This window comes from Monodelphis domestica, chromosome 8 (genome assembly GCF_027887165.1).
Source record: "Monodelphis domestica isolate mMonDom1 chromosome 8, mMonDom1.pri, whole genome shotgun sequence".
Lineage (NCBI taxonomy): Eukaryota > Metazoa > Chordata > Mammalia > Didelphimorphia > Didelphidae > Monodelphis > Monodelphis domestica.
Genome location: NC_077234.1, coordinates 81,067,056 through 81,079,867, shown reverse-complemented (window position 1 = coordinate 81,079,867; position 12,812 = coordinate 81,067,056). Strand labels below are relative to the sequence as shown.

General features: G+C 34.3%; 1 protein-coding gene across 1 annotated transcript in view; it reads left to right on the top strand.

Annotated features, from left to right (window-relative positions):
* Positions 1 to 12,812, top strand: part of CPS1 (carbamoyl-phosphate synthase 1) — a 148,442-nt gene that overhangs the window by 116,194 nt on the left and 19,436 nt on the right. The window contains exons 27-32 of the mRNA XM_001369228.5: positions 369 to 436; positions 2,340 to 2,415; positions 4,556 to 4,633; positions 8,165 to 8,272; positions 9,654 to 9,743; positions 10,310 to 10,480. Of these exons, the coding sequence (XP_001369265.1) occupies positions 369 to 436; positions 2,340 to 2,415; positions 4,556 to 4,633; positions 8,165 to 8,272; positions 9,654 to 9,743; positions 10,310 to 10,480 (591 nt within the window). The remainder of the gene's footprint in view (positions 1 to 368; positions 437 to 2,339; positions 2,416 to 4,555; positions 4,634 to 8,164; positions 8,273 to 9,653; positions 9,744 to 10,309; positions 10,481 to 12,812) is intronic.

Genomic DNA, 12,812 nt, shown 5'->3' with positions numbered 1-12,812 from the left:
ACTGAGAGGACAGATTCCTCACACAAATGATTTGAGTCCCAACAATCCATATGACTGGCTATGTGACTTAAGGCAAATTTTTGGCTCTCAGTTTCCTTATCTATAAAAAAGAGAAGGTTATAGAATGTGAATATATATTCTCTAAGTTCCATTTCAATGCTAAGTCCAAAACATACTGAATTAAATTTGGTGTTTAGAACTGTAAACTGGTAATTCCATAGAGTTAAGCCCTTTTTAGTTTTTAATTGTATTTTTTTGCATGAATGAGTGAGATATATTTGGGTATGTTATGATTTGATCAATTAGCATTGTTCTATATGGTCTACTTTTATTTGTTAATAGAAAGCTTTGCCATTTCTTTTATTTAGAAAGAAGCTCTTGAATTTGCCAAGTCTGTGGGTTACCCCTGTTTGCTGAGACCTTCCTATGTTTTGAGGTAATGCATTATCAGTAGATTCTATTTTGTTGTACATTAAAAAAAATGTCCCAAAGAACCACAGAGTAGGGAATCTGTGTGCTCTATGAACCATGCTAAATCTCTGAAGCTAATTGTATATTTGTGGGGCACCTCCCAAATTAACCCAGGCAGGTAGAGGGCCCGTATTCTGTCATTCAGTACAATACTGTTACCCTGGGAAAAGATGACGGGAAGCAATTGAGGGTTTCTGGATCTCACATTATTACTCATAATTTGTCCTTGCCATGATGCGAGAGATTTTTATACCAGGGGACAGAAAAAGGGGGGAAAAACAGAATAAGAGATTTCCTTTGCCAGTACTTGTTTTCCAACAGTCAGACATGACAGCAAATCTTTGCTTGTTGTCAGCCTGATCTGATGGTGCCTTTTGTTTGAAATGATGAATATTTAAGCTCTGATTGAAAAAAAAAATTGCTGCAAAGAGAAAGGGGAAGGAAGATCTTTTACAGTCAAACTTTGAAAGTTGGCTCACCAATGTAGAAGTTGCGAATTATCACTTGTTCTCCTCAGATGTTAACACTTGTAAAGAACTACTTCAGTGAACACTGAATAACAGAAACACAATTTGCTGCGCACAATTTGCAAGTGTAAATGGAATCTTAGACAGGGTCCTTTAAAAATAATGAAAAATTTCAAATGAGGTGGAAAATGTATTTTTATTTAAATGAGATTTTCTATAAACTATAGTTTTATAATACTTCCCCTTCAAAGTATTATTTTGAATATATTCAAGGCTAAAAAAGCATGGTACTAGAACACAGAGATTTGAATCTTTGTTTGTATTTTCTTGGGAATCTGTGTGTGTGTGTGTGTCCTTTACCTTTTATTATGCAATCAAAGATCATAAATATCATTTTCATTGCTAGATCTACTTTGGATATGCCTACCTTGTGAGGACTCTGGGGCTTAAACATGGCAAAGACTGCTGGTTTCTTATCTACCCTTCTGCCCACAATTTATTCCTTGCATATCCAGTTTTTGTTTTCTTCACTTTCTTATATAGGTAGCAGTTAGTGTTATTTTTATTACCTTTATGACTTCTTGAAGATTTACACAGAAAATAACTTGGTAGTGCTTTCTTCAGAAATATGGAATAAATTGGGAGAGTAGCAGGAAAAAAGGAAGTTGAAGATTACTTTTGCTATTTTTTAAAAAAAAAAGAAGCAAAAATGAAACTTCTTGCTTATGTTTCTTTTCCCCTTTTTTCTCTATCCTTAACTTTTCTCCCTTATTTTCCCTTCCACTTTATTCTTTCCTAATTAAAGCCAGCAAAAAACCTTACAGAACACACTGACTTTAGAATGAATTCCTTATTTTCAGATAGTACTTTTTCAGATACCCAGAAGAACTCTGTTCACATTCCTGTGGGGCCTGATGGGTCTAAGCCAATAAAACGTCCTCCTTGAACAGTGCTGATGGCAAACTTATCCAGGTAGCTTTGGAATAAATCCAAGGCCAGTGGTCAACTCTAATGAAGCCAGTTGAGAAGTCACTAGGTCCTGCATGGAATCCTGCTGAAGAATGAGAAGCTCCTGCCATGGAAAAGTAGACATACTCTGCCCTTTAAAGGACTGAATCAGAAAGGGCTGCCCAGAGTGAAGAATACCATATTATTTTTCACTGAGGTCTTTTTTCCCCCTTTAGTATTCTACTGAGATGGATTGTCTCAGTGAATAACTGGAATAATGACTCACTTTGGAGACAAGCACCCTCTTTTTTAGCCCAAGCTGGAACCAGAGAGTGGAACTGCAGAGGTTGCTTGGAAATGTTCTGAGAATCAAAGTGGTCCTGTCTTGCATGCTTTGCTTCTGAAGACATAAAAGAAACTGACATGTTCTTCTTTTTTTTTCCCTTTTCACAGTGGGTCTGCCATGAATGTAGTGTTCTCTGAGGATGAGATGAAGAAATTTCTAGCAGAGGCAACTAGGGTCTCACAGGTACCATCATTTATTTCCCTTAATGTCTCCTTCCCGCCTTTTCACTAATTATAATCCTATTTTGTGTTCTTGTCTTGTTTTGTGTTTTCTTTCTTTTTCTCATATAACGTTATTAGGTATGTTTATTCTGGCTGTTAGCCTCCTCCATGTACAAATAAGATGTTTTAGCCACAGCCAGTTATGGTTAGATTCTTGTAGTCCTCTCAGGGCATGTGGCTGGAATTTAGTTTAGCACATAAAGAATCAAAACAAAATTTTATTCATATGCACCTGTAAGCAAATAGCTGATTAAGAGTTCTTGGCCTACTTCTGGATTAGATGATAAATAATGGGGATACTGACTCTTCTTGCATTGGACCTCCATTATGGTAGTCAATAAAAATTAAAGCTTTTATAGTTTTAAACTTAATTAATTAATTTAAATCTGACAGCATGTTTGCTTTTGTCAGCAGTGTAGATTTATACTAAATGTTCTTATTCAGCTTATTGGTTTTTTCCTCTTTTTTGGTGCCCTCATCCATTTGTAAATTAATAAAGTTTTGTACATTTTCTGGTAACTCAAATGCTTTCCTCTGCAGCTTGCTTGTTTTTCTTTTTTTCCCACTGGTATTACCTCGGTGCTATCCGCTTAAGATTTACCCAGTGGGGTTATTGATCTGTAGACCTTGTACTGTGGAAGATGAAAGTAGTATTTTCCTTTTAAATGTTTTCAAAAGCAAGTTGGGGTAAAAAAAATTCACAGGGAAGAGTTTGATGTTAGGTGAATGAAATTTGGAGGGAGCTGAAGAGTGAAATCAGAGGCATTTCAAAGAGGAATGAAGAGTGTGGATAGTTCCCATACAAATGAAGGCAGACACCTGTCCTGTACAGTGGTTACTATCTTCATTGAACTTTCTGGTAGTGGAGATTTTAGGTAGGAATTTAAAATAGACATTTTGGGTTTTTAATCCAAATTTGATTGGAAGTCTAGTACCAAGGGCTAGAATTTATAACAAAATTTTAGCTTTAGTTTAGTATGGGTAAAGAGCATGTCTGTTCTTTCTATCACCTTAAGTTCCTTTGCTCCAAGTTCTTACAATATTCTATATTTCAAGAGAAGAGAATGATATATACAAACCATTTGTTTCCAAAGTACTCTTTTTAACTTCTCAGATTTTGATTTGTTGATTTGAAGTGATTTTCCACTTCCTTCTCCAGCTCATTTTACATATGAGGAACTAAAGCAAACAGGGTTAACTGACCTGTTCAGAGTCACCTAACTAGCAAAATTCTGAGGCCAGATTTGAACTCGGGAAGATGAATCTTCCTGACTCCAGGACCAATACTCTTATTCACCTCATCACCTAGCAGCATACACATTTAGATAGCTTTCTTCATCCCAGAGAACCTCAAATCTCATTGTGTCTCTGTACTGCAGGACCCACACTTAAGACCTTTTATCTACCATACACTTAGGAGTAACATGAAAATTATCTCCTACTATTTGAAATGCTGTCATATGGAAGAGAGATTTTACTTCTTTTTCACTCCAGTTAGCAGCATTACATAGAAAGGGTAGAAATTACAAACAGACAAGAAGATTTAAGCTACTTTTAAAGAAAAACATCTTGACTTAGAGTTATCCAAAAGTAGAATGAACAGCCTTGGAAGATAAGTTTCTCTTTGTTTGAGATCTTCAAGTAAAAGCTAGATAGCCACTTATTGAAGCTATTGTTGAAAAGATTTTTATTCAGGTTGGATTAGATGGCTGTTGAGGCCCCTTCCCACTCCAAGATTCTGTTTTAGGGAGATAGGCAGAACCTAACCAAGAACAATAGGCTAAGGAATAAGATTTTCTTGGACATGGAGGCTGAGAAGTCTTTCATATTAAAAAAACCTCACATAATATATAGTTTCAGATTGCATATGCAATTTTATCATTTATTTTTAGTTCACCAATTGCTAGATGTTGGAGAAAGGCCTCTTGCCTAATTATTCAACCTTCAATATTCGTGTTCTTGTAGAAGAATTTTGCCACCGACTTTATTTATTGTGAAGTGTTTAGAATATCCGCAGTGGTATTCATATAAGCGACATCATTCCCTTGGTACTCTGTAGTTTCAATTCCAAGATTTAATTTTCTGTTTTGTTTTTGTGACAGGAACATCCAGTCGTATTGACAAAATTTGTTGAGGGAGCTCGAGAAGTGGAAATGGATGCTGTTGGCAAAGATGGACGAGTAAGAACCCTAACCTTAACCTCCTATATTCCTACTCAAACCTACCTTTTAAATCTTAAACCTTTTTAATCTTAAAATTTTGAAACCCTACAAACATCACAATTTATGTATAGATTAACCCTCCTCCCAGATTTTTAATACTCAGTGGAAAAGTAGGCTAATACAATTAAAAATGCTAATTAGTTGACATTTCAACTGATGTCACAGATGTCATATTTTCTATTCTTCTAACCTGTTAGAAATTCCTTTGAAAATTTTCAGAATTAATTATCATCCTGTTGTCATAGTTCTTTTAAAATAGATTCTCCTTCATTTCCTTTTTCTGTAGTTTTCCTTTCATATTTCAATGGAGGCTATAAATACACTCAATAGCTCTGATGTTTACAATTGAAGCCTCTGCTTTTCTTCTCTCCAGATTTCTCTGATCCTTTATTTGATTGGGTTAGCAAAGGCAAAGAATGGGTATAGTAGGGTGAATAAAGATAATTACATAAAAATTACCACACCAGATTAGGTCTTTGTCTAATAGAGTTTGTTGTCCTATTGCTAGTTATACCCAACCTTTGGAGGAAAATGAGAGTTCTGTGGAATGCATTTATTCATTTTCTATAATTCTAAAAATAGGGCATGTTGTTTCATCTGAGAAAATAAAAAAAACACATTTGGAGGCTCAGCCATTTTATTTCCCATTAGGAATCCTTTGTAGGGTATCCTAAAAAGTAACAGGTACTTTTTAGAGTACCTGCCTAACAGGTAGCTATCTCATCTCTGCTTATACACTTCCAGTGATGAAGGGTTTGTTGTCTCATAGGGCAACTCATTCACATTTTGAAGAGCTAGGATTATTTGAAAATCCTTTCCTACATTAAACTGAAATCTTTGCCCCTGTTATTCCTACACATTACCCTCAATGTTGCACTTTGGTCATACATGGAACAAATTCAGTCTTTCATTAGATACTCTTTCAAATATTTGAATGCTATTTTGAAGTACCCCCTATTTACATGGCCTTTTTTGAGGATAAAAATGGCCAGTTTCATACTCTGTTCCCTTTATATCATGTTTGCTAGTCTAAAAAGTTTCTAGCAAAAAAAAGATTTTTTGCTAATATCATGCTTATTGTTCTACCTTTTCATTAACCTCTTAAAAACTGTCACAAAGAACCTCATATTATTTCTATATGTGGTTTCATCAATTCACTTACACTAGGACTCTGATCTCTCTTCTGGATACAACTAGAAAATTAATAATGTGCTATAAGATTATATAAATTCTACTGGAAGACCTATTATATTGAATTATCTTGAAGGTTCAGTCATTTAATCTCTTGCAATCTGTTTGATATGAAGTCCTGTTAAAAATTTAAAGTTATGTAATAATTAAAAGTTTCTTACAAAAAACAGTGAAGTCGGGGATTATATGTATTCTATTTTTATGGGTGAGGAAATTAAGGTTAAGAGAGTTGAGAGGATTTGCTAGAGGTCAAAAGTGAATATGAATGTCAGAATTCAATCTCTAGCTTTTCCTGACTTCAATTCTAGCAACCTTTCCTGCAAGACTATATCCTTCTATTTTGTTAAATCTCCCTTATCCTGAACTTGCCCACATAATTGGAATCTAAATATGTAATATTTGATTCAACTTATTTTTTGTTAGTTCAGATTCATTGTTGAAGCTTTGGCAGATTTTTTCTAGACAATAGGGATGTCTCCTTATAATTTCTTCTCATGATCGTTCTATTTGAGTATATAGACTAAGGGTCGATTGGAAGTGGGTTCAAATTTAGCATTTGACACATACTGGCTGCATGACCTTAGGAAGTCACTTATCTTCTAAGGACTTTAGGCAGATTTTTAGGATTATAAATTGAAGAGAAAGAAATGATCTGTGTTGATAGAGATAACCAGAATGACACTTCCAGCAGATGTTTTAATCACTAAAAATGCTCCCTCCCTTAAATGCATTTTTACTTCTGTGCCAGCATTGTTACATAAATATTAGGAAAATGCCATTCCAGTCTTCTATGTGGGTAGTCAAGTTTCCAAAACATTGTTGCTTCCTTTCTTTTTTATTATCATCCAAGTGCTCTGTATTGACATTTTTGATGTCAATGTATATGTCTTCTTAATAGAAATTATAACTATTCTATGTTATTGACTATATTTCTTTCTTTTGAGCATTGCATAACTTCTCATATTTTTATGATGACTCTTATTCCCATAAGTTTCACCAATATATAGCCAATATACAGCCAGTAATTATGTCAAGAGCAGGACTTGATTTCAGATCTTCCCGAGACATCGTCCATGACTACACAGTTCAGCCTCTCATTTACTGACAACAATAACAAAAACTCAATATCCATAAAACCCAGTCCACTTGTTGAACACTTTGTCACAGCCATCTTTTCATTTCTTTTCTTCATTTTTCTTTTGAAAATACCTTTGTTCAAACAATGATTGAAAGTACTGATATCCCAAGTCTTTCAGTTTATAACCCAGAACTTTAGTCAATCAATTCACAAATATTCATTAAGTGTTTACTTATGTGCTGTGGTTAAAAGTGAAAATTTTCTGCTTTAATGGAGTTTACATTCAAATAAAGGAGACCACATGTATATCCATAGATATATACAAATGCCTTCAGAGTAGATGGAAATTCATTTCATAGGATAAAATGAGCAATAAAGGGGAATGGAAAAGACCTCCCAGAGGTGTCCTTAACTGAATCTTAAAGGAAACCAGATATTCTACAATGTAGAGATGAGGAAATAGTAGCCAGGTCAAAGGTGGGAGTTGTGTGAGGAGCAAAATGTAGGCCAGGATTCTTTGATTGTAGAATTATAGGTGTGTATGTGTGTGTAATGTGTTGCTAGAAAGAGATTCCAGGATTCTTTGGATAGTATATGCTATTTCCATATTAATTAGCAGAAGTGAATACTAGCCATTAAGGTTTATGGTTTTCTATAACACTCTAGTAAGAAAGCATACTTCTCAATTAGTAAAATCATTACAGCATATATCTGCTATTATACCATTAAATAGGGAATCACCAAGAAGATAGATCTATTGCCTGGGGGTGAGACAATCTTCTTATTAGAAATGGTAGTTAACTGATTTCTTCCCTTCCCTTGCCTTCCCTTCCCTTGCCTTCCCTTCCCTTGCCTTTCCTTCCCTTGCCTTTCCTTCCCTTGCCTTGCCTTCCCTTGCTTTTCCTTCCCTTGCCTTGCCTTGCCTTGCCTTCCCTTGCCTTGCCTTCCCTTGCCTTCCCTTCCCTTGCCTTGCCTTCCCTTGCCTTTCCTTCCCTTACCTTGCCTTGCCTTGCCTTGCCTTGCCTTGCCTTGCCTTGCCTTGCCTTGCCTTGCCTTGCCTTGCCTTACCTTGCCTTGCCTTACCTTGCCTTGCCTTCCCTTGCCTTGCCTTGCCTTTCCTTGCCTTGCCTTTCCTTGCCTTGCCTTGCCTTGCCTTGCCTTGCCTTGTCTTCCCTTCCCTTCCCTTCCCTTCCCTTCCCTTCTCTTTTTTTTCTCTCTAGGTTATTTCCCATGCCATCTCTGAACATGTGGAAGATGCAGGGGTCCATTCAGGAGATGCCACTCTGATGCTACCAACACAAACCATCAGTCAAGGAGCCATTGAAAAGGTTATCATTGTTATATAATGTCCAAGGATTTAAATCAAAGGCAAAGACATCAACATTTTTTACATAATGTGTAATGAAAATACGTTGATATTATAATTTTATCCATGTAGATGTTTCCTCCACTGACAACAATTGTAGAGCCTTTACTTTTATTATTTTATGGAATTCTTGGCTACATTTTTCATAAATTCTCAAGAGGTTTTACACAACTTAATGGAAGGTTCCCTCTTTTTTTTTTCTAATAACTTGTGGATACCACTGTAGAATTCATTGGACAAATTTATTTCTCAGGATCATTAAGAAATTTTAAAGAAAATAAAGTAGCTCTTTTCTTCACTCTTTCAAACATAAATTCAGTTTTATTAGGTATCTTAAAATCTTTCCCAAGAAGGAAAGCTGAATCAATATGTAACATACCTGGGTATTTTCAAACCACAATTTAGGTTTATAAGGCATTTCTTAAGCTGAATTTTTTTTTATATTAATCTTCAGTTCTATCTAATTTGCTCAGTATAGTTTTTCAGACAATCTTTCTTCATCTTCCATTCTAGTGTTTTGTTGCAACAGTGAATGAAGTCAGATATCCTTTGGAAACATTAGATTGAGGAAATAGCTCAAGAGAACAATAGTGCTGCATGAAATGCACCTATTTCAAATATATCCTTGCTTCAGGATAATGATCCTAAAAACTCGAGTTTTCCAAATTTCCTAGAACTCTGTTTCTGGAATTGATCCATAGCTCTTTTTTTTCTTTCATCTTCTCATTAAATTGGTGCTCTGCTCTCAAAAAGGTAACATGTAAAGAGCCCATGACTTCTTATATCAGGCCACTCTCCTGTCATGGCTAGCTCTAATTTCTAGCTAGAAGGACACAATGTGTAGGGGATCCTTAGGGCTCTCCTACAGAGGAATGTAGCTTCCTTCTCACCCTAATCCTTCCATCTCACTTTAACTCCTCCATGGGACAGGCAATTAATTGTCTGTCCCAGAGATGCAGCCTAAAAGAAAGCTGTCCTGCCTCTTTTCCATATCATGTAATTGCAAGTCCTATGCTCCTCAGCAGGTGAAATTTTGGTTCTAAGAAGGATTTTGGTATATGTCTTCTGAATCTGGAATCACTAGACTAAAAAGTCTTCAGCTAGCTATCAAAGTGAATCTAGAGGAAATAACTACCGGTGTGATGGAGGAAAGGTAATAAATAAATTACACCTATTTTTCCATTGACGATTGCATCGGTTAGTGCCTAATATTTATCAATAGCTAAAAGGATCATCAGGAAGTTCTCAGTTATAGAAATGAAGAGGTTAAATACTTGCTTTATTCATATTATACATTGTATAAAATAATATCATGATAGCATTATCTTATCTCTTCACTCTAGGTAAAGGATGCCACCAGAAAGATTGCAAAAGCCTTTGCCATCTCTGGACCATTCAATGTGCAGTTTCTTGTGAGAGGAAATGACGTCCTGGTAAGAATTGTCATGGCTAGAGCACAATAGGTAGAGCTACCATGTTAGGTCAGTTCAGCTCAGGTACTGTTGGGATTCCATTTCTCAGAGCCCCCAAGACTGCTGCCACTCTCTATCTCTGGTCGTGCGATGATGCCGAGCACCGAATTGCCTTTATGGGATGGGATGTGCTCTTTGTGCCATTGATACGCCATTCATGCCTTTAAGCCTCTGTGCTACATTGTAAGGAAAGTGTGATCTCTTCATTTACAATGTGGATATTTGAGGGTGTAAGTAGCACATTTATAAAATTGCTGTCTGACAGCAAATACTGGTGTGCTACTGTGCTGTTCCAAGGGAAAGGGATTGGTTTTGAGTGTCATTTAAAGAAAGGTGACATTGGAAACAGGGTAGCCTTTAATAACTTGGACTACATTATAATTTTTGAGAAATTAGATGCTGCAGTTCTTTATGATCCCAGGACACTTGAGACTATCTTATTTGACAAATATGTTTTACTATAGAGAATAGTTCTTACCCTTATATTTTTCTTTCATCACCCTATTCAATTTAATCTTTATTTCCAGGTGATAGAATGTAACTTAAGAGCTTCCCGATCATTCCCCTTCGTGTCTAAGACCCTTGGAGTGGACTTCATTGATGTGGCCACGAAGGTGATGATTGGAGAAAACATTGATGAGACAAATCTTCCTACATTAAATCACCCCATAATTCCTGCTGACTATGTTGCTATTAAGGTAAATGGAAAAGATGTAAACTGAAAAATATAGAATACATATGTATATGTGTAACATAAATATATCACTACATGTGCGTACATATTTGTATGTGTGTACATATATGCATTTATATGCAGATAGAGATATAGACGGGGACTGCTTTTTGCTTTTGTTTGTATCATTAGTGCTCAACATAGTGCCTGGCACACAATGAGAGTTTAATAAATGCTAATTGACTGATTAATTGTGCCAGACAGGTGAACAGATGAAATTCATCCCTAAAGGTTGATCTCAATGGAGACTTAATAGACAAAAGTGCCAGATTAGGAATCTGTGTTAGAATCTTCTAATTATAGGTTTTTTTTGACCATTTACTCCTTTCATAAGACAGAGTGCTATACTTTCCCAGTGAAACAGTTGTCAAGAAAAACTAGATGAGAATATTGGCCATATACAGTTTAGAATGGGAATTATTTGCCCAATATCTCATCCTGTCATAAAAATTTACCTAAGTGATTCAAGGATTTTTAAGCTTGTGTTTTTATGGCAGAAGATATGTATGAAAATTAGAAACCAAAATATTGTTAATGTAGTGTTATTAACAACTCTTAAGGAAAGAATTAAAATGTAATTAGAGGCTCAATAACACAATTCTAAAGAACTAGTGATTGAAATATTAAATTATAGAACAAAATGGAAAGTTTTATAAAATAAAATGTCAATAATGTTAAAATATCAAATGAAAACATGCTAAAACTTACAGGAAGCAGCTAAAACAGTTCTGAAGGGAAATTTTATATCTTTATATGCTTTCATCAATAAAATGGAAAAAATCAAATTAAATAATTAGGCATAAAGTTAAAGAAAACTTGAAAAAAGTTAAAGAAAACAACAAGAAGTCACAAATCCATTATTAAATAACAAAGTAGAAAATAGAAAAATTAAAGAAGAAATGAAAAACTCAAAAGCAAAATATCATTGAATTGATAAGTAAAATGGGGAGCTATTAAAAGTAAGATAATAAAATAAACACTTAGCTGAATTGATTAAAAAGAGGAAAATAAAATTTTTCATATCAAGAATGGAAAAGAGGAACTCACTATAATTTAGAAGAAAAACAGGAAATATCAACATGTTTGTCCAAATATATGCAAGCAAAATTGTTAACTTACAGGAAATGGATGAATAGTTACCAAAAAAGCATACTCAAATTACCAATATTTAAATAGTCCAATGTAAGAAAAACAAATTAAATGAGCCATAAATATAAACAAAAACTCCAGGACCAGATAGATTCAAATATAAATTCTATGAAATAATTGAGAATCAATAAATTAATAAATTCTTCTGGTATATGTACTGTCTGCAAAAATATGAGGAGAAAGCCCTATTCTAATCCCTTTTTACAATATAATTATGGTTTTGATATCTAAAGCCAGGAGAGACAAAGCAGAGAAGGAAAATATAACTCAAAATCCCCAATGATCATTGATGTAAAACTTTAAATAAAGCATTAGCAATTAGACTTCAACACATTAGGAGGTTATATACTATGACCATATTTGTCTTATTCCAGAAGAATAAATATAATAAATCATGCCAATAATACAAGGGAAAAACATATATTTATGTCAGTAGTTACTGAAAATGTCTTTGACAAAATCCTATGCATGTTAATATGAAAACTCTACAAATAATTTTAATATAGTAAATAATTATTTAAATCCAAGACCAAATATTATTTGTAATAGAGAAAAATTTGAGGTCTTTTCATTAAGACCTAAGATAAAGCAATGCTATTCATGATCAATACTACTATTCATAGTGCTAGAAATTCCAAATATATTAATAAGGCAAGAAATAGATATTAAAGAGACAAACATATGCATATTATTGGTTGTTGTGCATAGAGTGATGGTACACTTGGAAAAATTCTAGTCAACTCAAAAATTAATTAAAATAATAAAATCAATCCACTTAAATTTTGCCATTCCTGCATATAATACCAACAAAACTCAGGAGGAGGAGGTAAAATGAGAAATGCCATTCTGAGTAGCTATAGAAGTTATAAAATATTTTAGTGACAGATGAAATCATTTTGTAATAAGTAGAGAAAGACTTGCTGTTTTAATAGTCATGTTTTAGGGGAAGATATAGATTCTTTTTGAAATTACATTATAGAGTCCTTGGATCATTGTGTCTATCAGTGAGTGGTAATCTGTGGGAATTCTTTTGGGGAGCAGCAAAAATTTAATATTCAAGTATCTTTTGTTACTTGAGAATGTGATATACTACTTTTATACATTTATATTTTCTTTGCCATGATTATTTTTAAGGATTATGGATAAGA